This window comes from Sitophilus oryzae, unplaced genomic scaffold (genome assembly GCF_002938485.1).
Source record: "Sitophilus oryzae breed Bouriz unplaced genomic scaffold, Soryzae_2.0 scaffold_246_pilon_pilon, whole genome shotgun sequence".
Classification (NCBI taxonomy): domain Eukaryota; kingdom Metazoa; phylum Arthropoda; class Insecta; order Coleoptera; family Curculionidae; genus Sitophilus; species Sitophilus oryzae.
In genome coordinates, this window is record NW_022146803.1 from 2,185 (window position 1) to 28,881 (window position 26,697).

Here is a 26,697-nt window from a genome sequence, read left to right on the forward strand (position 1 = left end):
AAGGATATTTTCCACGAAAACTTAAAGGGGATTAACAAGCAGAATGGGTGGGAAGAAGCAGCTCACAATAGAACGGAATGGAGAAGAATTGTAAACTCAGTTAACAGCGACAACCAAAAAGTAAAGAGGCAACAAAGCAATGAGATTTTTGAATGTCCGGAGTGCGGTAGACAGATAACATCACGTATCGGGCTTTTCAGTCACAGAAAAGCTCATAAATGAAAACGCCTTGCGTGACCATCTTCTGATGCGTGTCAAATACTCGTCAGCGAGTATTGGCTGTATGTATGTAATACTTCTAATTAGTGTTAACTTTAACAAATTTTATGTCAATTTTTGGTAAATGACGTCTAGAGATTGACATCGCCAAAATTATCATCGATTGCCATTCTCCATTCGTTTAGACACCGTTTTTTTTAGAGTTTATTGTAGAGTTTCATGAAAATTACATTGATTCAAAGAAAACGGAGGTCCACAATATTATAATAAATTGTAATTCCGTATCATTTTCTATTGTAACACCAAAAGTTCTTAATCTAAATCTCTATCTTTTAAATATACTTACCGGTGCTTCAAGAAGACCTCCAGTAAATCCAGTGAAACATAAGGCAAAAAATATATGCCAAGGCTTGTATGCATAATAGAACAGAAGAAATGCACTGAATAAGAGAACGCTTATCACCTGCATGGATCGTTTTCTACCTATCAGATGAGTTAAGATGCCTGATAAAAGACATCCCAGCGGTACAAATAAATAGTTCAAGGATCCTGAAAGAAACAAAAAATTATTAATTCTTCTAGTATATTGTAGGAGAAAAGGAAGAAAAGCATAATATACTATCCTGCAATTTATAAAATGTGTCATCTTGAGATATAAAAATCGAGAATACCTATAAGACAGAAAATGCCACCAAACATCTGATATACATAATTCAGGTGAAATCGAAATGAGTTACTTTTCGACTCAACATGGTTTTTTTCTTTTAGAGTGCGGTCAGAATAATCTCTCTGAGATCTCAGATCTCTGCGTGTTCCGCAAAATGAATTATTTTGTCTAAGAGATATTTCCGATTGCCGCGTTTAAATTTATCCCCTGCGCATGTGACTTTGGTATATTATTATGTTCTTGTTGACTTTATGTACTTATTTTGTGATAAATTTGACTGTAAGAAATTTATATAAACTTTTTTGTTAATATAGTTTCATTTCAATGTCATTATTAAATTAAAAGAATAAAGCTGTTTGTGTCCCTGTACTGTACACACCGACGAAAATTGCAATTTTCAACTCTATGGAGCGAAATATCGATCAGATAAAAAGCTCTAAGACTTGAATCTTGAATAAGAAAATGCAAATTTTGAGTTTATATTATATCTTGAACAAGGTAACATTATGCTCAATATTGAAGGAATTGGACCGTTGTCTCTGTTCATACTATTTTCACATTTATTAATTCTGATGCTTTCATATGCATATAATTGCCTGTAATTATTTGAGATTTGTTTAATTAATTTTAAATTATTAAGATCTATACAATGTTCTTCATCAACAATATGTTCAGCAACGCAAGATTTATCCGGTCTGCCATATCTTATCTGAGCTAAATGTTCTAGTTAATATTGATCTTCTAGTTTAACATATTTCTGATTACAATCTTTACAAGAAATTTCATAAAGGTCGGGTACTTTTCAGTGGATGTGTAAAGATGTTTTACGTTTGGATACTACGCAGTGGTATTTTACAAAAAATAACTTTTTCGTTTTTTATAGGTATTTCTTTTTCAGTGGCAAAATACCAAGGATTTTTTCAAGAAATGGATCCGCTACAATATAATTGTATAGATATACAGGGTGTCTCAGGAAGTGTGAGCGTGCATTAGAAGTTTCTAGAGAACCACAATATCTAGATCGGAAATTTTTTGCACATCATTGTTTTACAACGAGATCTATCGATTAAAATATTTTCAATATGGCGGAAATTCCGGAAATACCGGAAGTTGACAGCAACTTTCTTATTTTAAATGGGTACCCCCATTTTTTTTATTACATACTTAAATTCTCTGTAAAATTCTAAGAATATTAATATTAAACACTCTCTATCATTAACCGTTTTTGAGAAAAAAAATATTTAAAATTTTTGGACAAAAAAAACTCCCTGTCAAAAAAATTTGTATAGCCTAAAAGTCCAATTTAGGGATTACTACTTAATAAACTTAAAAACGATTTATTTTAGGTATAGGAACATGTATAGACAAAAAGTAACGAATTGAAGAGTCTTATCACTAGTGAAATAAACAAAGTGGGTTTCCATTTGAAAAAAATTATTTATGATAATTTTTTAATCGCTCAATTCCATGACAGCTGCGGTCATTATTATATGACATTCGAACAATTTTATTTTTGAAATAGATAGCCACACGTCTTCTTTTTATGGCACAGTGGCTGTAGTAATCACTAAATTTGACGTTTAGACTATACACATACACATATTTTTGACAGGCAGTTTTTTCCGTTTTTTTTTTCTCAAAAACGGTTAATGTTAGATATAGAGTGTTCGATATCAATATTCATAAAATTTTACAGATAATTTATATATGTAATAAAAAATGGGGGCACCCATTTAAAATAAGAAAGTTGCTGTCAACTTCCGGTATTTCCGGAAGTGCCACCATATTGAAAATATTTGTAATCGATAGATCTCGTTGTGAAACAATAATGTGCAAAAAATCCGATCTAGATATTGTACTTCTCTTGAAACTTCAAATGGACGCTCAGCCTGGGACACCCTGTAGGTATAGAGATTCTTAGTAATCTAAAGTGAGTTTAGTCAATTTATTTTCAAATTTTATAAAATACTATTTACAATTTTATGTTGTTTGGTTCATTTTAGAACATTCTATATTATTTTATGTCTCATAGTTCATCTTTTATCTGTGCATTTCAAATAAAATATACAATGCTGTTTAATATTTTAAACAAATTTCAGTTTTCACATTGCTTAAAAGTAACCTAAATATAAAATATTAAGATCAGTTTTATTGATCATATAGATTATAAAAAGATATTGAATAGTTATTGATTAGTCTATAGTTAAAAAAAAATTGTTTGAAAATATTAGTATTCACATTTCACATGAACTATCCCAATAATCCCAATTACTTGCTAAAATTTTAATAAAATATATTTACAATTACGAGGTGTTGCTATTTCTATGTCACGCAGTATGTTTAAATACTGATTTTTATTATTACTATTTATTAATATTTTTATAATAACACTTTAGATTGAAATTGTTTTTAATGGAATTTTTCGGATTTGTATATCGTTACTATTAAAATGTTATTAGTTTGATATTTCTTAGAATAATGGGAATTCCATTGTTAATTTTTAGATTCTATACATAGTAATATAATGTTAAGGTTTATAAATGAACTGTATGTTCCAAGATTTTAGATATAACGTTTTACTATAAAGTTATAATAATATAAATTAAAATAAACGCACAATCATCAATTATAAAATAAGATAAAATTGAAGTCAGAATACATCCACTTAAAATATGTCTTCTCGGATCTCCGAATGAACGAGAAAAGTAAATAATATTTTTAGTACTTTCCTTCTTATACCTATTATGAAATAATATACCGGGTATTTTTCAAGAAAAGATCATTAAACTTTTTTATTTATTTTTTTTCACAGAAAAAACAAGATTTTGTATTTTAGTTATATGACATAAATCAGGATTGATTGACGTATTCAATTATTTTAGGCCCCTTTCTGTTTCACCGGAAATGACTACAACTTTTGATTTTTAAAGGGAACGGTCTGTATTTTTTAACTTTATTTGATATAAAATGACATTCTGAATAGAACCACTAGCATATTCAAATTTTTGGTATTTTTTCTTAAAGAAAATAGTACCTTAAATTTCAATCTTTAGTGCAATGTATGTTTCAAGTATGTGGTACCAAAGTATTTGTAAAAAATGTTTTTTCCAAATATATTGTTTGACCAGCGGATCTGAAGCTACGGAAGGAATGCGAGAAAAAAAATCGATATTGCCACGTTTATCTATAAAATTGCAAAATTGCCAGGCATGAACTATAAATCAGCATATATTCTGACGTATATTACTAAGGAATTTGAACGTAGTTAATATTGTTCGATATGTTTTATTTAATAACTTATTTCTTTCATTCTGTATAATCTGCTTATTATGAAAGGTGAAGATTTTTCAAGGATATCATCGGCAAGCCGGCATCGCCGCGCATGGCCGCCTATTCATCGAACAGGATTGGCGAGAGTACGTCACAGGATTTGTTACCATGCGGTTGCCATAGCTTTTACACCTTTCCTATTCGCTAGCTTTATCCCCAACTTCACGGTCTCTTCTGAAAAGAGCAGAAATATTGAATACTAATGAAATATCCAGTGGCGGTGTTATTCTTTTGACCATTATTACTTTCTTTCATTATTTTATACCGGTTATCCTAAACTGTATTCCTATATTTTTCGTATATTTAATAGTTGTGTTTTATTGTTTTGTTATCTTGTTATAATGTCGTTCGTAGTTTTTAATTATTAATCGTTATTAAAATCAAATGGATTTTTTTGGCGTAAACGTCAAAATAACAGATAAATATTAATGGAGCGGCCCATTATATTGCAGAGAGAGATATAAATATATACGCGAAATTCGAAAATATCTATTTGGATGAAACATGGGACAATGACCTAACCTTTAAAAAGTGCTGGCGGAGCGATACCATATCTGGTGTAATAGGCAATTTTGGCTCTACTGGTGAGTAAAATTATGTTTTGTTTGCGCTTCCAAAGTGAACTATTTTCAAGACTTTTTTTGCTGGAAATAGTTGTATCTAAAATGATGTATTATAGAAAAAAATATAGTTAGTACAGATATATAAATGAATATACTTCAAGACTCAGTCTTGGGCATCTGCTGTCATCTGCTAACATGGTTAGCGAAACGTGCGTCCAGTGTTTCCATCGAGTTGATGACTCGCCAAATTCTGGGCTTGGACAAGACGGTGCCTTTCCCTTGCGCCTCGGTAGAAAGATGTGATAGCCGTCCCTTTTGAGATGTTTTCACATTCCCTGCAACCAGTGCCGGCCTTTGCCAATTTTTAAGAGATATTCCACCAACCAATCCGCCGATTCTTGAGGCACACAATCTATGGATCACTTGACCAATTCAAAGTGTATCACCGCAAAGTGCAGCTGACCCATATTTTGTAGATCCTTGTGTTAGCAATTCGGTCGCCAATACTTCGTCCAGTATCGTCTCTTCTTGAGCCGTTTACTGGTCGGTGGTCAGTGCAACCTCTGGTAATCCTTTGGCAGTACCGCCATTTTCACTTATTATCCATTAGTCGCAAAGCTGGTGATACGTCCCTGCTTGCTTCTCGCTTGCTCAGGCTTTCCATCCTGGCTTTTTTCTCTCCTTGCCGGAGTAGAGATGAGAGTTTCTCGCTCCCTCTGGGTCAACAAGGCCGGGTAGCTTGTGACACTTATATTCTATAGGTAGGCTCACGACCCTTGCTGGATGAGGTGGTAGCTTATGTGCCACTGGTGGAGGATGATCTCGCGCAAGTGCCAGCCGCCTCTCCTGAACTTCCCTTTGAGTTTGGTCACTTGGAACTTTCATTGTTAAAAATGTCCCCAGTGTCGCAAGGGGGCCCAGAATAGCGAGAGGCTTTCATTGTTAATGTTCCCACAGCTTCACCGGTCGGTGGTGTTTTTAATACTAGATCTCATAGTGTTCCCACGAGTCGCTAGGGATAATCGATCCATTCCTACGGAGCCCCGCCCCGCATGTAGAAATAAGGGGTAAATACAATGGGGTGCTCGCTGGTGCTCCAATGTTGAGACCAGTACAGACAGTACTTCTATCTAGCCACGCATCCCTTTGACCTGGTCTTGCTATCGTAGGATTTAGATTTTTGGTGAGGTTATCTCCTCTTGATATGGGCGGTTAAGCCAATACCCCCCACACCCTCTACCCATGAGACATGACCACAACCTACTGTCTGGTATGGCGGACAGGATAGCCCCGTCTGGCACCGTTATATGTCTTAGTGAAATTCAGGGACAAGACAGTGAGCTAGCTTCTTAGACCGAGCTATAGTTCTAGAGGAGATTTCCCCTAGCACCCGACTAGGAGCTTTCCCACCAGCGACAAGGTCTTGCATCTCCTATAGGGGAATCGCGTTAAGGTTGCTTGCCTGTGCTCTCTACCCGTGCGGTTTTAACTGTACGGTTAAAATCGAGAAACATGACCGAAGTGTATGGGGGCCTTTAGACAGATGTTGCCTCCACTTTGACGATAACGGTATGATATACTATAGAACGCGCATTACTTGAACGCACGTACATATTTCAAAGAATGTTTTGTGTCTGTGGTCGCCTTTAGTTTATAAAAAGATATAAATAGTTTTCTGACTAAATATAAGTATTTCAGACAATATTCATTTCTATACTAGAATTACCACTATCGCTGTTTAATTAAACCTTTATTAACTAATTTTTTTTTTTAAATTTAAATATCTTTTTCCTATAATTTATTTATATACATGCCACTTAAACAAAATTAGAGACTCATTAATTATTTATTAGCAGATCATATAAAGAAGTAGGTACAGTTAAAAAAAAATAACTGATTGTGGCTTCTGTAATTATTTTAGAGAATAAAAAAAAAAAATATAAACTTAAATTTACCATAGATAATAACTTCCGTTAATAAATCAAGTAAGTAAATAAAATAAACTGATTATATCTCACCTATCCAAGATATTTCTTCCTCGGTAATAAAAATACTCTCTGATGTATCGTTCCTTTGTGACAGACGCGGTATGAGAATTGTCGGCATGCCCAAACTCATTCCATATACTAACAGAAGAATGTTTTTAACCATAACAGCCACTATTTGGGGAAAACTTCTTCTTAGACTTGAAATTTCGTTTTTCTTAATATTCTCTGAACAAACCATTTTTTCTGATATGCAAATTTCACTTAGTTACGTGTATTTTAAATTTCTAAGAAATTTTCTAAAATTAATTAACTCGTTTTATTTATCTATCGATATAGGTAACTTAACACTTCCTACCGAAGAGAAAATTTTATTAAACTTGTATTTGCAATACATAAAAAATGCACACAATAACTGATGTAGCGTCGGTATTGGTAAAACCTGGGTACTGTTAATAAGTACAACTGAGATAACGTGTATACATTTGTTTTGTTATCCTTCCCTCTCTTACTAGCATATTTTGCCTTGGTTCTACTTACTCATTCACTGGACATGATTAAATGGTCGGTCAACCTATTGAAGCAAACCTGTTTACTCGTCATTTACCAGTTTCTGTGATTATGTTGTGGACAAACTTTAGGCATACGGTATGCAATAATTTCCTTCTTCTTTGAATTGTTTTAACAATAATTTACTAATCTTCTGATTTAAATAATAATTTCTACTAATCTTCTGATCTTTTTAAGAAAATACAGGAAAGGCAGTTTTTTAAATATTTTAGTGATAACACACGTCCCTGAAGAATCTGTCGATACTTTTTAACATTAAAATATGTAGAACTTATTCGAATCACTAAAAGTATACTTGGAAGAAAATTTCAATAAATAAATAAAATATTTATCCCTCTGTATCTACGCCACAAAGTAGAATAGGACATAATGTTGATATAAAATAATAAAAAAAAATTTTACGTGAGGAATCTTTCCATGAGAGATGGCACGTTTCTTGAAACACCCTGAGTAATTATTATCTATCAAACTTAATTAAAATTTTATAAAGTATAAAGAAAGTGTTTGATGGATAATTTATAGAAATATGTACACTTTTATTTAAAATAAATAAAACTATACAGGGATTCGGTGTACAGGGATTCGGGGTGTACAGAAATAAGGTGGAAGCATTTTACACATAAGTTGCGCCCAATGAGGCTTTTCTATGAAGAAAAAGATAAAAATTTACATTTTTCTTGACATTTTCTGGAAAAGTTGAAAAACTGAGTGCCACTGTTCATTCTCGAGAAATTCGTTTACGGTGCATATAGGTATATCCCAGGAAATGCAATGTTGCCACCTCCTACATTACCCACATTCTGTATGTTTATAAATTCACAGTAATTTTAAGTTTCTTACACAAAAAAATACGAAAATTAATTTATTCATAGTATAGATTACTATAAATATAACAAAAAGTATTTAAACATTGGTATGGTTTTCTAGAATTAGTATATAACAATCTCCACTAATATAAATTAAATTAATTTTTGTATTTTTTTTGAAAAAAAAAAAAAAAAAAAAAAAATAAAGTGGTGGGGGAAGTTAGAAATTTATTTCTTTTTAAATAAGGAAAGCTCTAGAGTGGCTGAACAGAATTAAACAAACTAGGACCTTTAAAAGAACTTCTTTTTCCTAATAAACTACAGCTTAAACTTCTTCTTAAAAACTTTAGCCGTGGCAGCTAGAGGGCGCTGTTTAACATCATAACAGATATTACGCTTTTGCATAAACATTTAAATAGAATGACTCTCTTTTATACAGGGTAACCCAGAAATAAGTGCAAGTATTTTGTTGGGTGGTAGATCTCGATAAAAGAAACATATTTTCTCTTTATCGTTTTTCAAATAAGTCCAAAATAACGGAGTTATTTTATTTTGAAATTTTCCAAAAATGATTTTTTGCTAAAATTTTGAGAACCACTGGATCTTTTCTGATTTTTCTTTCTGTAAATTATAAAATAATACCTATACATATTATCAAGAAATTATGTTTTTTAACTAAAACTAAAAATATAAAAAAAAAAAAAAAAAAATTTGAATTTTCTTAATTTTTCGCGAAAAAACCTCATAGACGTGTTTCTGAGGTTGAACTATACTACCAGTTAAAATATTTGAACTTATTTCTGGGACACCTTGTATAGTTAAATAAAGTACGACATTCCCTAAAGGTTAATGCCAAACAGCAACATTCTATCTTCTCTCTAAGAGAAGAAATAGTTACTTCTGAGATACAGCAGGCGTCCATTCTTAGTTGGCCACCCGGTACTGTCAATTTAGTGGCAACATTGTAGTCTCTCCGAGATTGATTCAATGGAAGGCGAACGAATTTCCTGGGAGTGAACAGTGGCACTCAAAAAATAAAATTTTCAACATTCTTTTTTCGCAAAAAAACTCATGGGCGTGTTTCTGGGGTCGAACTATACTACTCCTTAAATATCTGCACTTATAGAAATAACTTATAGAAAGACTTTAGAAATGATCGAAAAGCTCGCACCATTTTGTTTATTTATTAATTTTTTCTCAAACTGTAATCATGTCATCATTTTTACACAAAATCACCTATATTATTTAGTTTAAGTTCTTTAGTTATTAAGTTAAGGAGATTTGATATCTTTGTAAATATTTTGTACTAATATTTCTATTATATCTTCTGTAAGAGACTTAAATTATAGTGTACCATCTTAATTTTCACATCCTTTACATATATAAACACACAAAAAAATAAGCTAATAAATAAACAAACTAATGCAACAGAGAAATCGAGATAACGCTAGAAGCGATTTAGCACGTACGATATTGACTAGTGGAAATCAACATTATTTGAGGCCAATACCACCCAATAGCGTCAAAAGTTGAAGGGAACTACCACAAGCTACAATACCATCTCTCGCTATTTAAAAAATAAAAACCTTCAGTGCAGTCTTCGACGCGCGAAAGCGAACAATTCCATTCATGGAACATTATATCAAATTATTTCTATTAGGTTAAGCGACATCGGATGGCTTACATTTTAAACAATAATGTGGTGATTATATTATATAGTGTTACAAGAAATAGTTTGTGTGCAGGTGTAGGGATTCTTACTTTTGGAGAAAGCCGATAATTACAACTTAATTATGACAAACGAAAGGTAAGCTACTAATTTGATGAACCAATCTATTTGTTAAAATAATGACAATATTTTCATACTAATGAATTTTATTGTTATTAAGTAATACTGTTGAATTTTATTATTTTATCAATAAAAAAAAAATTGAATTTTATTTCAATCACTGCCTTCAAGTCTTTGCTAACATAAAATCACATACCTACAGCTACTTCATAGGTTAATCATTTAAAGACGGAGATTATAAATAAATAAAATATATTTAGCAGTTTATTTTTTAGTAGCACCAATATTTCTCTCTTAATTCAATTGTTGTTCATAACGAAGTGTGTGGTATCAAATTATTCGTAAAAAAACGCTTTTTCCAAATATGCTAATAAGCCACTCTCGTTCCATTTGAAAAAAATGAGATATGATTAAATAGACGATTTGAGCATTTTCTATATAACTGGCCAGGACAAGTCACTAAAAACATTAGACGATCCAATCTATTTTTGCAACGTTCCTTGATTAAAAATTAATGCTTTTAAGTAGCCATGGCACTCTAGATTGAAATTTAAAATACAATTTTTTATTAAGTGAGAATGTCAAAAGTTGACATTCCCGCTTAAAAAATTGCATTTTACTGTACACTCTCTATTCAGAATGTCATTTTCTATCGAATAAATTAAAAAATAATCAAAAAAAAAAAAATTTAAAATCAAAATTGTAGTCATTTCCGGTGAAACAGGAAGTGACAGAAAACAATTGAATACCGTCAATCAATCCTAATTTAAGTCATATAATACCACAAATCTCGATTTTTACATCTGAAAAATAAAAGTTATAGAGGTGAGCCACTTTTGAGACGCACCCGGTATAGTATCGAAAATTTCTTGATATTTTTTTTTACAAAATGAAATGTAAAGATAATAACAAAGAATAAATTGTAACACAATCATAGAGGGTAAGAATATAGGTATCCGCGCTTGCAAGGGCGCTCCCTATAAGTTATAATGGATAGCAATGATGTATCGCATAACTTAATAGTTCTGAGAGCTGTGGCCAATTAATAGATTGATTGAAAAAAGTTCGATAAACTCGATTATATTAATTCATAATTAAATTTTAATATGATTGGTAAACATATACAAGGTGCTACAAATTGGAGGTACGAATATTGGTATCTCGGTAACTCTAATAGATACGAAGATGGTTAAATTAGGGCAAAGCTGCGCCTTGAGATGTTCACCAAAATGCCATCAAAAGTTTTAAAAATTTCAAGGATTTCGAGTTTTTTGGAAAAATGGATTTTTTGAAACTCACTTTATTTTTTTCCTGTCGTTAGTTTTTAGAAAATCAAAAACTAATTGCAATATTCTCATAGCCAATAGGGCTATCTAGTAGTATTTTAGATTTTCAAATTAGCTGATAATTTGTGAGATACAGAGGCCGACTTCTATTCAGAGTGTCTTTTTCTATCGAGTAAAGTAACAAAATACCGAGGGTGCCATTTAAATATCAAAATTTGTAGTAATTTCCCGTGAAACAGGAAATGATCGAAAACAATTGAATACGTCAATCAATCCTAATTTATGTCATATACTAACATACCAAATCTCGATTTTTTGAAGTGTGAGTCACTTTTGAGACGCACCCGGTATAGGTATATACATATTTAGAAAAAAATGCCTACTATAGCACACGCATCACGTTTGTGCGATAATAATAATTGTCTCAGAAATGTCATAATCATAATGCAACATGTTTGAAACTTTTGTCATTACTGCTTTTGAACTTTATGTTGGTTTAATCTTGACTACACTTATTAAATTAAATCTAATTTATAAGAATTATTGAGTTCTTAAGTTGAATAAATAACGAAATTTTGTATGTGGCTTTGAGGTCAGATTTTGGGGTTCTAAACTGATTAAAAGTTGATTCATCCGAATACGTCCAATTTCAGTTCTGGCTTCGAAAATTGATACAAATTTGGCTTGTATTTGATGCAATAAAACGGTATCATTTTGTAAAGACTTTTTCGTGACCAAAACTGTCACTGATATTTTTCCTTATATTTTCTGATATATTGCTAATAGGTGCTTTTAAACATCTTTTCATCATTTTTTATGGGAATATATAAATTTGCTGAATAATCATAAAAAATGAAATACTATGGATTTTGGAAAGGATTTGTATATAATACTTTCTTAATGCCTGTACTTATATGCCAACTAAAAGAGTCTTATGCCAAATTTCAAGTCAATCGTTCATATAATTTTTGAGATCTCCTAATCACTCCCCAACTAGCAAATATAGTTCCCAGTCCTTTCTAAAATGTCACTGCCCCTAAAGTATAGTTCCTAGACCCACTCTGCCAGTTAAAATGTTACTCTATATGGAATAGTCACTTTGAAGTATATTTCGAGAGTGACCTGTTAGTCCCTGGCTACCACAAAAGTGGAAAATAAACACCCCGATTGCAAGTCGCAAACATGTAATGTAAAGAAGTGGCTGGAACTACCTGAATCTTCGAATATGACACCATAAAAGACCTAAAACTTTATAGTAACTTTTCAAAGTAGGGGTTACCAAATGCGCTACCATAATGCCTATTGCTTTTTGTTACTTTTATAGCAACATGAGCATGTGCAAGTCGTACACGACACTTAGTTACTTCTAATTTATAGTAGCATTGAAAGTAGCAAAATGGTTACTGTTACCTTCCTAGGTCACTATAAAGTAGCCGTCGCTCATACATTGCCACTAAAAAGTCATGGTTCAAAAACGGCTACTTTATAGTGACCGTAACTTAATATACCCTAATAAATGTAATTGCTTCAGATTGCATCGTGTGCTGCTCTGTTTTAGTGTTTTTTACTTGCTTTTAAGCATTATTAAAATTTTTAAATACCAAAGGTGAATAAAAAGAAATTTAGGATATCTAGCACTTTCTACCAAAGAATTAAACAAAAGAAATCACTGCGAGCCGATGCCATCAACATCAGAAACAAAAACAACATCTTTCTATAATCCTACTGATGAACATCATAAATCAGGTAGTGACTGAGACATTTTGAAGCTGTTTCTGTAGAAGTGTTAGTTCATCTGAAACTGAATCTCAGAGTAGAACTAATTTGAGAACCAACAATAATATAAAACAAGAGCTAAAAGAGTGGCGTTAAAATACTCTATACCTTATGTAGCTCTGAATAATATAGAAACACTAATAATAGAAATGCAATAATAAGTAAAATAACTTCAAAGGACAAGGCGGAACGTTATAGTGGCACCAATGGAATGTGTAGTCGCCACCACCGCGATCGGTGTAGCAACGCTCCAATTAAGTGGCAATTGGGTGGCGCAGGGAACTTTCTTGGAAAAATAACTTTATGGTTCCAAAGAATCGTTGACCATGTAGTTCCAAAAAGTTATTGTTTCTATAAAGTCGCCTTTGATAGCTACAATTGTCACTTTATCAATCCGAAGATTTTAAAGGTCCAAACGGGTAAGGTTGGCCTTATATGTTATTGTTCCCGGTACTTTGTGGAAGCATATGGAACTATAAAGTATTTTTCGGATTAAACGGCCATTTTTTTTCAGAATTTTTAGACGAACAGCCAAGTGGCTCAAACATTATGCGTTTTTAAGCCAAATATACCTAGATTAAAGCTTTTTTCCTTAGTTATTTTGTTATTTCTGACGATGGACTATTATTTTAAAGTTTCACCCCGGTTTCAAGCAAATTATTATTATTTTTTAATTACAAACATGAGTTTCTATTGCAAATAATATAATAATTTGAAATATTTTGAGATTCATATAAAAAACGAGATTAGGTTAGGCTATTTAATAACCAAAAGTTATAGATAGTCATTTCCGGTAAAACAGTAAGTGACCGAAAACAATCGAATACGTCAATCAATCCTAATTTATATCATACCAGCTGAGTCTCAAAAGGGTCACCCATAATTTTTTATTTTTTTGAAATACCGATTTGGTGTTAGTATGGCGACATCAATTAGGACTGATTGACGACTAGTTTAATTGCTTTTGGTCATTTCCTGTTACACCGGAAATTACTACAAATTTTGATTTTTAAATTGTACCTCGGCATATTTTTTACTTTATTTGGTAGAAAATAACACTTTGAACAGAATGACATATCATATGTCAACTTTTGCGGTTAAAAGACAATTGTATTTTAAATTTCAATCTAGAGTGCCATGGCTGTGTGAAAAATACTAACTTTTATCAAAGAGCCTTGGAAAAATAGATTTGACTGTCTGATGTTTTTAGTTTCTTATCCCCTACGGTTAAAACATGCCCAAATTGTATTTTTTAATCATATCTCAATTTTTTCAAATGGAACAAGGATGGCTCATTAGCATAATTGGAAAAAGCGTATTTTTACCAATAATTTGGTACCACACACTTGGTATTTCGAGTCAAATTGCGTCGTTATGAACCGCATGTTACAAATTCAAATAAACCATATGCGAAAATGTCAAAAATTGACATATGATATGTCCTTCTATTCAGAGTGTCATATTCTATCGGATAAAGTAAAAAAAATGCCGAGGGTGTCATTTAAAAATCAAAAGTTGTAGTCATTTCCGGTGAAACAGGAAGTGACCAAAAACAATTGAATAGGTGAATCAATCATAATTTATGTCGTATACTAACATACCAAATCTAGTTACAGTGGTGCGAGCCACCTGATATTATACTAACATACCAAATCTCGTTTTTATATCTGAAAAAATAAAAAAGTTATAGGAGTGAGCACTTTTGAGACGCGCCCGGTATATGTAGATAGATATGTAAATTTATGTCCTACATATATGTTTTGTTCTTTAACTTGCGATATCTTCGTCTCGAATGCAATATAATTAGTGATGCATTATAAAAGTTCCTAGTTGTCTGCTACTTTACACAATATGCCTATTGTAGCAAATGCCTTAGATAAGCTATCTTTTACAAAAAATATTTAGATCACTAAACTTGTTGCTACTGTTGTTGGAGGTACGAATAAAAAAATAAATAATTTTTATAAGCACATATATTTTAGATTATCTCAATAATTTTGTGAAAAGTTTATTTATGGAGAAAAGCCAGGGTATTTCCCACTGAAACAGAAATCACTGAATAAAAAACTAAAATATATACCGGATGCGTCTGAAAAGTGGTTCACCCCTATACTATTTTTATTTTTTCAGACAAAAAAACGAAATTTAGTATGATAGTATACAGGGTGGTCCGAACTGTATACCGGAAACTTCGGCAGCATATTCTGCAGATAAAGTAAGTAAAAAACTTCGTATAAACGTATGTCCTTAAATGCTTAGTTTCGGAGATACAGGGTGTAGAAGTTTCATTTTTATTTCGATTTTTTTCAAATAATTTTTCAGCTTTTCCTATCAATATTTGGATGAAAATTGGTGTCTGGAAGTTTTCTGACATGAGAAATTTGATTTTGATGTCAGTATGACTCCTACTTGTAGAGGACGCTACCTACATGTGTTTTAACTGTTTTGAAGAGTAATAACTCTTCGTCCATACCTGTATAAAACTATGGATGGTGAAAAATATACATTTACGACGTTTTTTACGTAAAAGAGGTCTCTTGGTAAAAATTACTACGAAAAATGGTTCTCGAGATATTTGGAATCAAAATTATCAATACCTGTCATCATTGACATAAATTAAACATGTTGACTAAACAGTTATCACACTGAAATCATAAATTTGAAATGTTTTTGTGTCAAAAGTTCAACAGACACTGTTTTATCATCATTTTTTCGCAGAAAAATTTATGATTAATTTAAAACAATAAAAATTTCCCAAATTTATTATTTCAGTCAAATAATTATACCTACTCAACGTGTTTATTTTTTTGTGAATAATGATATGTATTGACTATTTCCATTCTAAATATCTTGAGAACGGTTGCTTGTAGCGATTTTTACCAAGAGATATTGTTTCCGCAAAAAATCACGGAAATGTACATTTTCACTCAGTAGTTTTATACGGGTACCGAATGAAGTTATAACTCTTCAAACCGAGCTAAACATAGCCAGGTAACTAGTCGTATTGACATCAAAAATCAATTCATCTCAGACGCAATTTTCTTCAAATATTGACGTTGCACTTCAGAAATTATATGGAAAATCGAAATAAAAAAATGAAGCTCTACCATATCTCAAAACAAAACAATTTTAGGACATACATTCTGAACACCTTTTTGTTATGTTCATCTGCAGAATATGCTGTCAGACTCAGAACTCCCAGTTCGGACCACGATGTATAAAAAAAATGGGGATTAATTGACGTACCGTAAAATGGGGTGAATAGAAACAGTTTCGTAGGCTATTAGCGATATACCGGTTGATAAAAATGTGGTATTATTTTCCCGAATATTTTAAAACATGGGTCTTTGTTTGTTCTTTGCGTATACATATATTTTGATATTTGAAAAATATGCGTTTAAATATTAAATAAAAATACCATTTGTGTTTCTATTCACCTGCTATTCGGGAGAATAGAAACAATCATTGATGTTAAGGTTTTTATCTTAACAAGGCTTTTAACTTCCAACAAGGTGATTAGAAACAGTAAATTATTACATATTTAAGTAGGTTTAACAATAATTAACAATACATATAATATAACAACTTACACGTACCAGCTTATGTATTACTTTAAAAATAAATATTTTATTTATAAAGTTTCGCGCCATACAAAAATAGGTGATATCGATCTCACATTTATTGATCAGCTGATTGACAGAAACGTGCACAGATAAAAATATAGTTTTACATTTTATTATGTATTACCAATGATAGAAAAATTAGATATGTCGACTCTTTTTACTTTGAATATTTTTAATCGTGATTTGATTTTTTTCAGAAATTTTGTTTCTTTTCACCACTATGTTTCTATTCCCCCCATTTTACGGTATTCAATTGTTTTTGGCCACTTCTTGTTTAAAAAAAATCTTGTCTTGACCATTTCTTGTTGATTTCTTGTCTTGATTCAAGAAATCTTGAAATTTCTAGATATCTTGACAAAAGAGGAACCCCCGTTTAAAATTCGTTTATTAAAGGGAACCCCCTGTTTAAAAAGTCGCGGTGAGATTGGTTAATAAATGTTTATGCTTTATGCGTAAAATCGATGGTCAGGCATCTAATGTTCAAAAATTCAAGCTTTGGGCTCACTATACTGGTAGCCATACATCAGATAATTTGTTAATTATTATTATCTAACATTAAATAATTGATTGTGATGGTTCGTTGAGCAGCAAATCAGCCATTCAATAATTGAATCTGGTTCAGAATACCTACCACCTCAGACACCTGGACGTAGAAGTTTAATTAGTGACTTTGACGAGTAGTGACGGTGATAATGCTACTACAGATATAAACCGTCAAAACAACAATGATAAAAAGCTACTCTACTTCAGTAGCGTACATTAAATGTATTTCTTTTTTATTTTAAAAGTTTACGTTAAATTCAAAAAGTCTGTATGCCACTGAGTAGGCCGCTTTAAAGTTTTATTCTAATATCGTAGGCCATAATATCAAAAATTAAACTACATTTAAATTAAAGTATTAGGCATAAAAAAGGTTCCGATTTAATTTGGCCACAGTATGCCAACTTTGGACATCCGACTTTGGACGTAGTTATATCAGCTTTGGACATTTGGACATCGACAAAGTGCCGCTTCGTACAAATATTTTTGTAATAATCTTTTATCCATCAATTTAATGGATATTCATATAATACAAATACCTAAGTAAATCAGGTATTTCTTTTTTATTTTTATATTTTCAAAGAGATTTCAAGATTTTCTTTATTTCTTGTCAAAGAAATCTTGATCTTGAAGTAATTTCTTGTCTTGCCTTGAAAACTAAAATAATTTCTAAAACAAGATCAAAGAAGTTGCCACATCAGAAAATGACGACCCTAGTTGACGACGTGGTGGGTTCTTCTTTAGATGGGAACTAGAGGCGGGCGAAGTTTGAACAGGTCGTTCATTTGAACTTGGTATTAAAATGAATCGTGAAATTTGATTGACTGCTTAGGAATACGGTTAGTTCGATTGAATCGTAGCACGGATTCATAACATTCTAACGATGAGCCGTAAAAGAGTCGTAATAATTGAATCGGATCACAATGCTATCGTTCGTTCAAAGAGTCGTGAGGGTGATTCATTGGTTACGATACGGTTCATTCAATTGATCGTGGCCTGCACGGATCGCCCAAAGATTTGAACGATGAGCCGTAAAGGCCGTGAGTGAATCGGATCACAATGCGATCGTTCGTTTCTACGGCGCGGAGCACAGTGCTTCGTCCCATGGACAAAAATCAAAAATAAGTTAAAATTTACTGTCTGAATATATAATTTTATACTTATAGCAATGTTCAACCATCCTGTATATTATTTTCACCAAACAGCGTTTTGTTGTAAATATTTTCACTAAAATAAATTTTGCGATCATTATCTCATCAGTGAAAGAATAACATTCATAGTAGTTCTGTATATTATGGAGTTAAACGGGTACGTACTTAATTGAAAGCCACTATGGATATTGTTAAACAAGGTATCTTACTTTAAATTTATTTCTAAACAAGTTCGTGATTGTTTAGTTTTTATTTATTTTTAAGATGATTCTTATAGATTTATAAAAATTTTACGTTTTCAAACTTCAAAAGGCATTTAAAAAAACATATCAAAACATATCGTATTTATTGAATATTTTGTTGCCATATTCATATACTTTTAATTTTGTATAGTTCACCTGCGTCTGCTTGCGACGAACTTTATTTTATAATACTTTTCAGATGGAGTAAAATTGATAAAAAGCAATGCCGATCTGAAAGCTAATACTTGGCTTGATCATAAGGACAAGAACTCAAAATTATTTGTATTTCAAAAATATGTTCTTATTAGATATTGATGAACCTTCCAGTCAAATGAGACACCACTTGTACTGAAAAAGTCCGCATGTTGGGGCGAAGCGTCGCATAAAAAGTGTCCATCTTTCAATTTATTATAAAATCTCATACCAAGAAAGGAAAAATAATATATGGATATGGTCTGAAAAGAGGTAACTATTAACATCCAGACCCCTCATACCGACAAAATGAACAGTAACAACATGAAAAGTAACATAATTAGAAAATGATGTACAGAAATATCTTATATGTGAGGATACTTCATCTACCTGTGATTTGGATACTATAAATTTGGAAGATTCTGTCAGCAGTGGGTCTCCTGAATCAGAGTAGTTACGATCTATGCATTTTGTTGTCTAATGTAAATTTATAGTATCTTAATTTTTTTAATTAAATATAACATTAATGTTTCTTTTCATTAAAGAAAAACATTTTTATCTTATATTAGGCTTATATTGGCAGGAATCATGTTCTAATGTTATTTAAATTCTTTTTTATCACAGGAATTTATTTAATAGCACTACGTTTTCATACTATAACTTATTATTTGCTTAGATGGAACACAGCTCCAACATTATTATTATTTATAAGATTTTTTTTTCATAAACGTGGGACTAAGAACATCATCATTTAGTACAATGAGAGTACTCATCATTTTTGTCAAATAAACCTAGTTTGAATAAATTGCTTACAATAAAAGAGAAGTTTTGGATTTTTGTCCTCTAGAGCCACAGAAGCACTGCGCGGCGTGGCGGTTATACATATAGGCTTGGCACCATATAGGTTGAGACACCAATATTTAGACTTGAACAAAAGCCCTAAACAAACATCATGGGCATAAAACATAAAATGCAAACGATAAGAAAGTTATTTACAAAAAAAAACTTATTTATACTGTGCTTAGTACGGGAGTATCTGTAAGGTATTTAATTTTCGCGTTAATATTTTTGTTAAAATAATATTACCGACTATAAACCATTAAATGTCGGTCTAAAGTAAATAGTAGATATATATGAATTGGATTGATAATTTAATATTACTGGTAAAATAATCAATCCAATTACGTCAAAGCCATACAGCACTGAAAAACAAATAAAAGAATGTATGTATATTTCTTTTCCTGGTCCCTTAAGTAATTGTCCGACTAGATTATCGCCGGTAGTGTTACGATTCTTGTTTTTATGAAACGTAAATTGTGCAGTGGTATGTTCAAACGAACGAATTGTAGGAGTCGATTCAATTTCTCATATTGATTCGATCGTTGTTCGAATGTTGTGGCGACTTGTGTGATTCGATTCACTAAAAAGAATCATAATGCTCATCATTAGCGGGAACTATATAACGAAATTAATTTTAAAAATATCCCTATGTTTTTTAAATTTATTTTAATATAATTTATTTGATCAATGGTCATTGAATACTTTAATATAACACATGATTTCGTTGTTTCAGTAAATCGCCAGGAAAATTCAGTAGAGATGTAACAACATTAAGACGAATATTACCACAAATTATAGCCGTAACAGTTAAAATAGTTTACTGCTAGCATATGGAATGACTATTGGATTTCCCACTATTTTAATTCCAAACCTGTCAGGTGGGAATCCGAAAGAAAAATTGTTTTAGGAACGGAAGCAATCTCTTGGATTGGTAAGCAATTAATCAAATGTTAATTTTTATAAAACAAAATGTCTAATTACTTAAATTTTTAGTCTTTTGAGCTCCATTGAAACCTTCAGATTAAAACCAATATATATATTTTCATATACAGGGTGGCGCCTGTTGTACGCCGCGGAGGCTAGAAACGGCATTTGGTATTGAAATGAAATTTTGTGAGTATATGTAGGTTAATTCAGGGCACTTTATAAAAATATAGAGAGTTCTACAGGGTGTGTCCCCAAAAAAGTTACATATCAAAGTTGTGTTTTTGTAATGGACCACCCTATATTAATTGATTTTCAGTTCTGGGAGAAAAAGTAAGGCGAGTTTTATTAAGAGAAGTATATGTCAAAATGTACGGCTTTTGAGATATTTAATATTTTCTAAAAATATTAAATTAGAATAAAAACTAACTAAGTGGAATTTACCGGTATACTCTAATATGTAGTTAAATTAACTATTGTACTTTAAATCAAGTGTGATCCAAAAGTTATACAGGGTGAGACAAAATTAATATTGGTATTGCTCACCTTTAAAAAGCATGTTACTGCTTTTATTTTAAATGGAACACCCAGTATATTATTCCAGTATTCAGTGGAGAATACATGTACTAAAAATACTATTAAGGTTAAGGTTGCCTACCCCTCAATTGAGATTTTCCTAGATATTTTTATTTACATGAATTTCATCTTAGTTGATCTTTATTATTTGATAAAATCTAAGTGGCTGTGATATGGCTGACGTTACTTCAACATAGCTGTCTAATTAGTCCAACTTTAACAACTAGTTATCATTTTGTGTCAGTTAAAACAAAAAAAAATTTTCAGAAATTGGCCGAAAATGCACACTTATCCTCCATCAAAAAAAATTGATATGATTCTATTGGTTCTACCAATTAATAGAATACTTAAATGCTCAGTTTTATCTAGTCTGTTTTTATGGGGATATATGTTAAAGACAGGTGTTTACAAAACTCGACCAACTATTGTCGACAACATGGGAGAAATTGTAGCTGCTTTTCGAGGCACAATTCCACATACGCCATTTAAAATGAGAAGATCCTTTTGATCTAGTTTTAATTCTGTAATAATTAAAATATATTTTAAACGATGTATCTTTTTTACCGTTGAGTATTTACTCTAAAATCTTTATTTTGGTAAATTAACGAAAGGTATATCACACAACCACCCCCTAGATTTTTCAAATAATACAGATCTACTGACGCAAAATCATAAAAATTAAAATATCTAGGAAAATCTTTGTCTGAGGGATAGGTAACCAATAATATTTTGAAGATATATAAATTCCCCATTGAATACCGGAAAAACATACTGGGTGTTCCATTTAAAATAAAGGAGTAACTTGCTTTTAAAAGTGACTAATGTAGTCTTTGCTAATGTTCCATATTAATTTTGTCTCACCCTATATAACTTTTCGGGTCAAATTTTAATTTGGTTTAAGATACAATGGTTATTGTAATTAAATATCAGGCTATACAAGGTCAACTAAAATTTAGGTAGCTGTTATCGAAATTTAAAATTTACTCTTCATTTCACAAAATGTGAAATATGTCAAAATCCCTTATATTTTAGGTATGTAATGCTTCTTTAAGCCAAAACACCACTTTATTTTTTCCTAGAATCGAAAATCAATTAATATATATAAGGTGTTCTATTAGAAATAACACAACTTTGATGTGCTTTTTGGGGACACCCTGTATAATTCTATATATTTTTATAAAATGCTTTCGGTTAACTTACGTATGCTGGCAAATTTCACTTCGATATAAACTACCGTTCTTGGAGCTTCCACGGCGTATGAGGCACCACCTTATTACAGGGTGAGTCTTAAATAAGTGTATAAATGTTTTCAAGGCTGATAGATCTCGATAAAAATTATATTTTCTTATAAAATAACCGAGTTATTTAAATTTGAAAATTACAAAAAAAGATTTATTCTAGAAAAAAATTGAGAAACCAACGGATTTTGTCTGTATTCGCATACAATTTTAGTGCCATGTAACCATGAGTGTAAAGCCGCCCAATAATCATAGTAGTAATATCGTGAATAATAAGAAATTGTAAATTGGACAGGAGTTCTAAAGTTTTCTAAAATATACGGATAATTTAAAAAGAAAATGCACGATTTTTCAACATCTTTTTTTGCGAAAAATCCTCGTAGACGTGTTCGAGGTTGAAATGTACCTCTTCTAAAATATTTGCACTTATTTAAGATTCACCCTGTATATACAGGGTGGTCAGGAATGTATTGGGAAAAATTCGGCAACATATTCTACAGCTAAAAATGAGTAAAGAAGTTCGTATAAATGTATGTCTAAAACTGCGAAATCAGGAAACGCAAATATCTTGAAAACCGTTCACCTTTTCGAACTAAACCAAGAGCACCTGTTTTGATGAATGAACTTACTTACTGTTAACTATTTACAAACTTATTTACAACCATTTATCTAAAACGGATTTATTTGAATTTATTTTAAAAGGCGCGAGCACGATACCGACTCTGATCTTTTTTTTCTCTATTTCTTCTTTGCACAAGCCTCGGTTGATACAGGGTGTTTCAAAAAACATCTGCCATCTCTCGTGGGGATATTCCTCACGTAAAAATAAGATTTATTTTTTATATCAACTTAGGTCGAATTCTGTTTTGTTTCGTAGCTACAGGGTGTTAAAATCTTAATAATCTTTCCATTTATTATAATTTACTTCCAAGTACTTTTAGCGATTCGAATGAAATTTTGAGGTTAGTATAAGTATAAGTTACTACAAGTGCTACATATTTTAATGCTAAAATAGTGTGGATAAATTCATCAGGGACGTGCATATGGGTTATCACTGGAATATTTAAAAAAAAACGCGCCACTTTATAGTAAAAATAATAAAAATTTACTATGGTTAAACACCGGATATTCCTCGAAAGTTACACAAGAATATTTAGTTTTAATCATTGTCTAATATTATTAATTACAATAGCGGTCTACCATTTATCGGCTTATAATCCACGGTATTGTGCCTCATGAACAAAATATACACAAAATTATTTAAAAAATCCTCTAATTATTTATTATTTCTGGTTATGGTAAAGTAACATTTATACTGTAGTCTGTAGGCAAAGTTTAATATACGAATTTGGTGTTGTTTTTCTAGTTTTAATTGTCTAGATCCTTGTCCAAATATGCGCCACTGACTTTTTTCTGTTGCTATCAAAATTGTGTAGGTCGTTTAATGCCAATTAAAAGTTATCTCTTGATATTTTGTCTAATTTGGCCCCCTTGATGAGATAAACGCAATTTTATTAATTACAATTAATAAAATTAAAATAAAAATAATAAATTATATATTTTACCTAATTTATTATTAAGTATTATTACTATTAGTATTATTACTATTAGCCCAACCTACAGCAACTTCAAATAAAAAAATAATGGTATTTAAGATAATTACAAAAAACTTAATTTTATTTTAACAAAGTTTTAACATCCTGTAACTCTAAAACTATCCATTTTCATAGCCATGTATAAGGAACTTTTTTCATATTTTTTGATGAGGAATCGATGAGTACTTATTTAAAACTTTCGCAAGTTAATAATATTAAAATTTTTGAACGGTTGCTATTAGACCTGGATCCATAGAGTTAAAAATAAACCTGGATCAAGTGTGCATCTCATCAAGGAGGCCGAAATTGACAAAATATCAAGAGACAACTTTTGATCGGCATTAAATTGCGTATATTATTTCGCTAACAAGAGTAATAACTCAGTGGCGTACATGCTTTTTTTTGAAAAATATTCCAGTGATAACCCATATGCACGTCCCTGATAAATTTATCTACATTTTTCTAACATTAAAATCACAGATTATATGTTATCTGTGATTAAAATATGTAGCACTTATAGTAACTTTTACCCTCAAAACTTCATTGAAATCCCTAAAAGAACTTGGAAGAAAATTATAAAAAATCGAAAAAATATTAAGAATTTAACACATTTAGCTACAAAATGAAGCAGAATCGGACCTATGTTGATATGAAAAATAAATCCTATTTTTACGTGAGGAATCTCCCCACGAGAGATGGCACATGTTTTTTGAAACATCCTGTAGACGAGAGAAACAGAAAGATTGTCTAGATTTTAGTGGTATTTTCTTAGCAGCCGTCTCTGTCTTTCTGGCGTTTTCCAATGGTTCTCGAATGGGGGCGGGGAATATTAGCACAAGAGCTGAGTCCGCAACAATATGTGGGAGTCACATTGACATTGAAATCAAATCTAATATAATAAACATAACAAATCTAATAAAAGAAAAAAAAATAAAATAAATACTAACGATTAATAATAATTTGTGATTAATTTTTTTTATCGTTACATTACAGGATCTGCCAATTTTTTAGTTGTTCCATTAGGCTGCCTGTTTTCGGGAATCGCTACCCAACCAATAGGTCGCCGGAAAGCTATGCAGATTTTTACGCTTCCTTTTCTAGCTTCGTGGTTACTTTTCCATTTTGCCTCACACTCTTGGGAAGTATTTTTTGCTTTATGTTTGACAGGCTTAACAGGGGGTCTTCTAGAAGCACCGGTAAGCTACCTGAATTTTTTTTTATGAAGTACTTGAGATTTTCTTCTTTTTTTTTTAGACACTAACGTATTTAGCTGAAAGTTACTACACCGAATCTACGAGGGGTGTTGGCCTCTACTTCCACAGTCGCTATCATTGCCGGAATTCTGATAGAGTTTTTACTGGGCACTTTTTATGGATTGGCGAACGGTAGCTCTGGTAAGCTGTATAGTGCCAATTTTGTCATGTGTGTGCTTGTTTTTGTTCCGGAAAGTCCATATTGGCTGATTTCTAAAAATAGATTCGAAGAAGCCCAGAAAAGCACTGCTTGGTTAAGGGGATGGTTGGAAGTAGAAGAAGTAGAACATGAATTCAAGGAGTTGTGTGAACAGCTGAAGAAAAGGTACCAAAAAATATCTAAGAAAGTTAATTATCTTATACAGGGTGTTTCAGAAAATATGTGCCATTGTAAGTTTTAAAGAGTAATAAATTAAGAGAGTTACAAGTTTTAAAGAGTAATAAATTTTCGTCCGTACCTGTATAAAACTACTGACTAAAAAATATATATTTCCATGACTTTTACGTAAATGTCTCTTGGTAAAAATCGCTACGACTAACCCGTCTCAAGATATTTAAAATGGAAATAGTCAATACATGTCATTATTGACAAAAAATAAGCACACGTTGAATAGAATTATTTGACTGAAATAATAAATTTTTATTTTCTAAATTAATCATAAATTATTTTTCTGCGAAAAAATGATGATAAAACAGTTTCTGTTGAACTTTTGGCACAAAAATATTTTAAATTTAGATTTCAGTCTAATAACTATTTAGTCAACATGCTTAATTTGTCAATGATGACAGGTATTGATAATTTCAATTTCAAATATCTCGAGAACCATTACTCGTAGCGATTTTTACCAAGAGACCTTTTTTATGTAAAAAAGTTGTTAATGTATATTTCTTTACTCAGTAGTTTTATACAGGTATGGAAAGAAAAGTTATTACTCTTCAAACCGGTTAAAGCATATGTAGGTGGCGGCCCCTACAAGTAGGAGTCATATTGATATGAAAATCAAATTTCTTATGTCAAAAAACTCCCAGACACCAATTTTCATCCAAATATTGACGTTACTTCTTAAGTTATTTGGAAAAAATCGAAATAAAATGAAACTTCCACACCCTGTATCTCCGAAACTAAGCATTTTAGGACATACGTTTATACGAACTTTTTTACTTATTTTAATCTGCATAATATGCTGCCGAAGTTTCCGGAATACAGTTCGGACCACCCTGTATAATTTGGGATTGATTGTACTTTGTTTAATATTTATTTATTTATTTTCAGCCGAAATACGTTCTCTGCTGAAAACAGGGGCTTTATAGAGAAATTAAAAAAAGCAAGACAAAATTTGACCATGTACACTAAGAAACCGTTTCTGTGGCCATTTAGTTTGGTGTCGCTCACGTTTGCCTTGGGCCATTTTTCAGGGATGACCACTCTTCAGACGTATGCCGTTAACATATTTGCCACTTTAAAGGCTCCCATAGATAAGTACTATGCTACAATTATTCTTGGTAAATATATCTTGTTTATTTTTTTTTCT

The 26,697-nt window shown here is 31.4% G+C and overlaps 1 protein-coding gene and 1 pseudogene across 1 annotated transcript; one reads left to right on the top strand and one right to left on the bottom strand.

Annotated features, from left to right (window-relative positions):
* Positions 1-565: 565 nt before the first annotated feature.
* Positions 566-7,113, bottom strand: LOC115884410 (the record flags this gene model as incomplete). Its single annotated transcript, XM_030902972.1, has 2 exons — positions 6,798-7,113; positions 566-768 (listed from the first exon to the last, which is right to left on the bottom strand). Coding segments are annotated over exons 1-2 (411 nt in total), but the record flags the coding sequence as incomplete, so codon positions are not given.
* A 2,820-nt stretch (positions 7,114-9,933) lies between these two features.
* Positions 9,934-26,697, top strand: part of LOC115884403 — a 29,954-nt pseudogene continuing 13,190 nt past the window's right edge.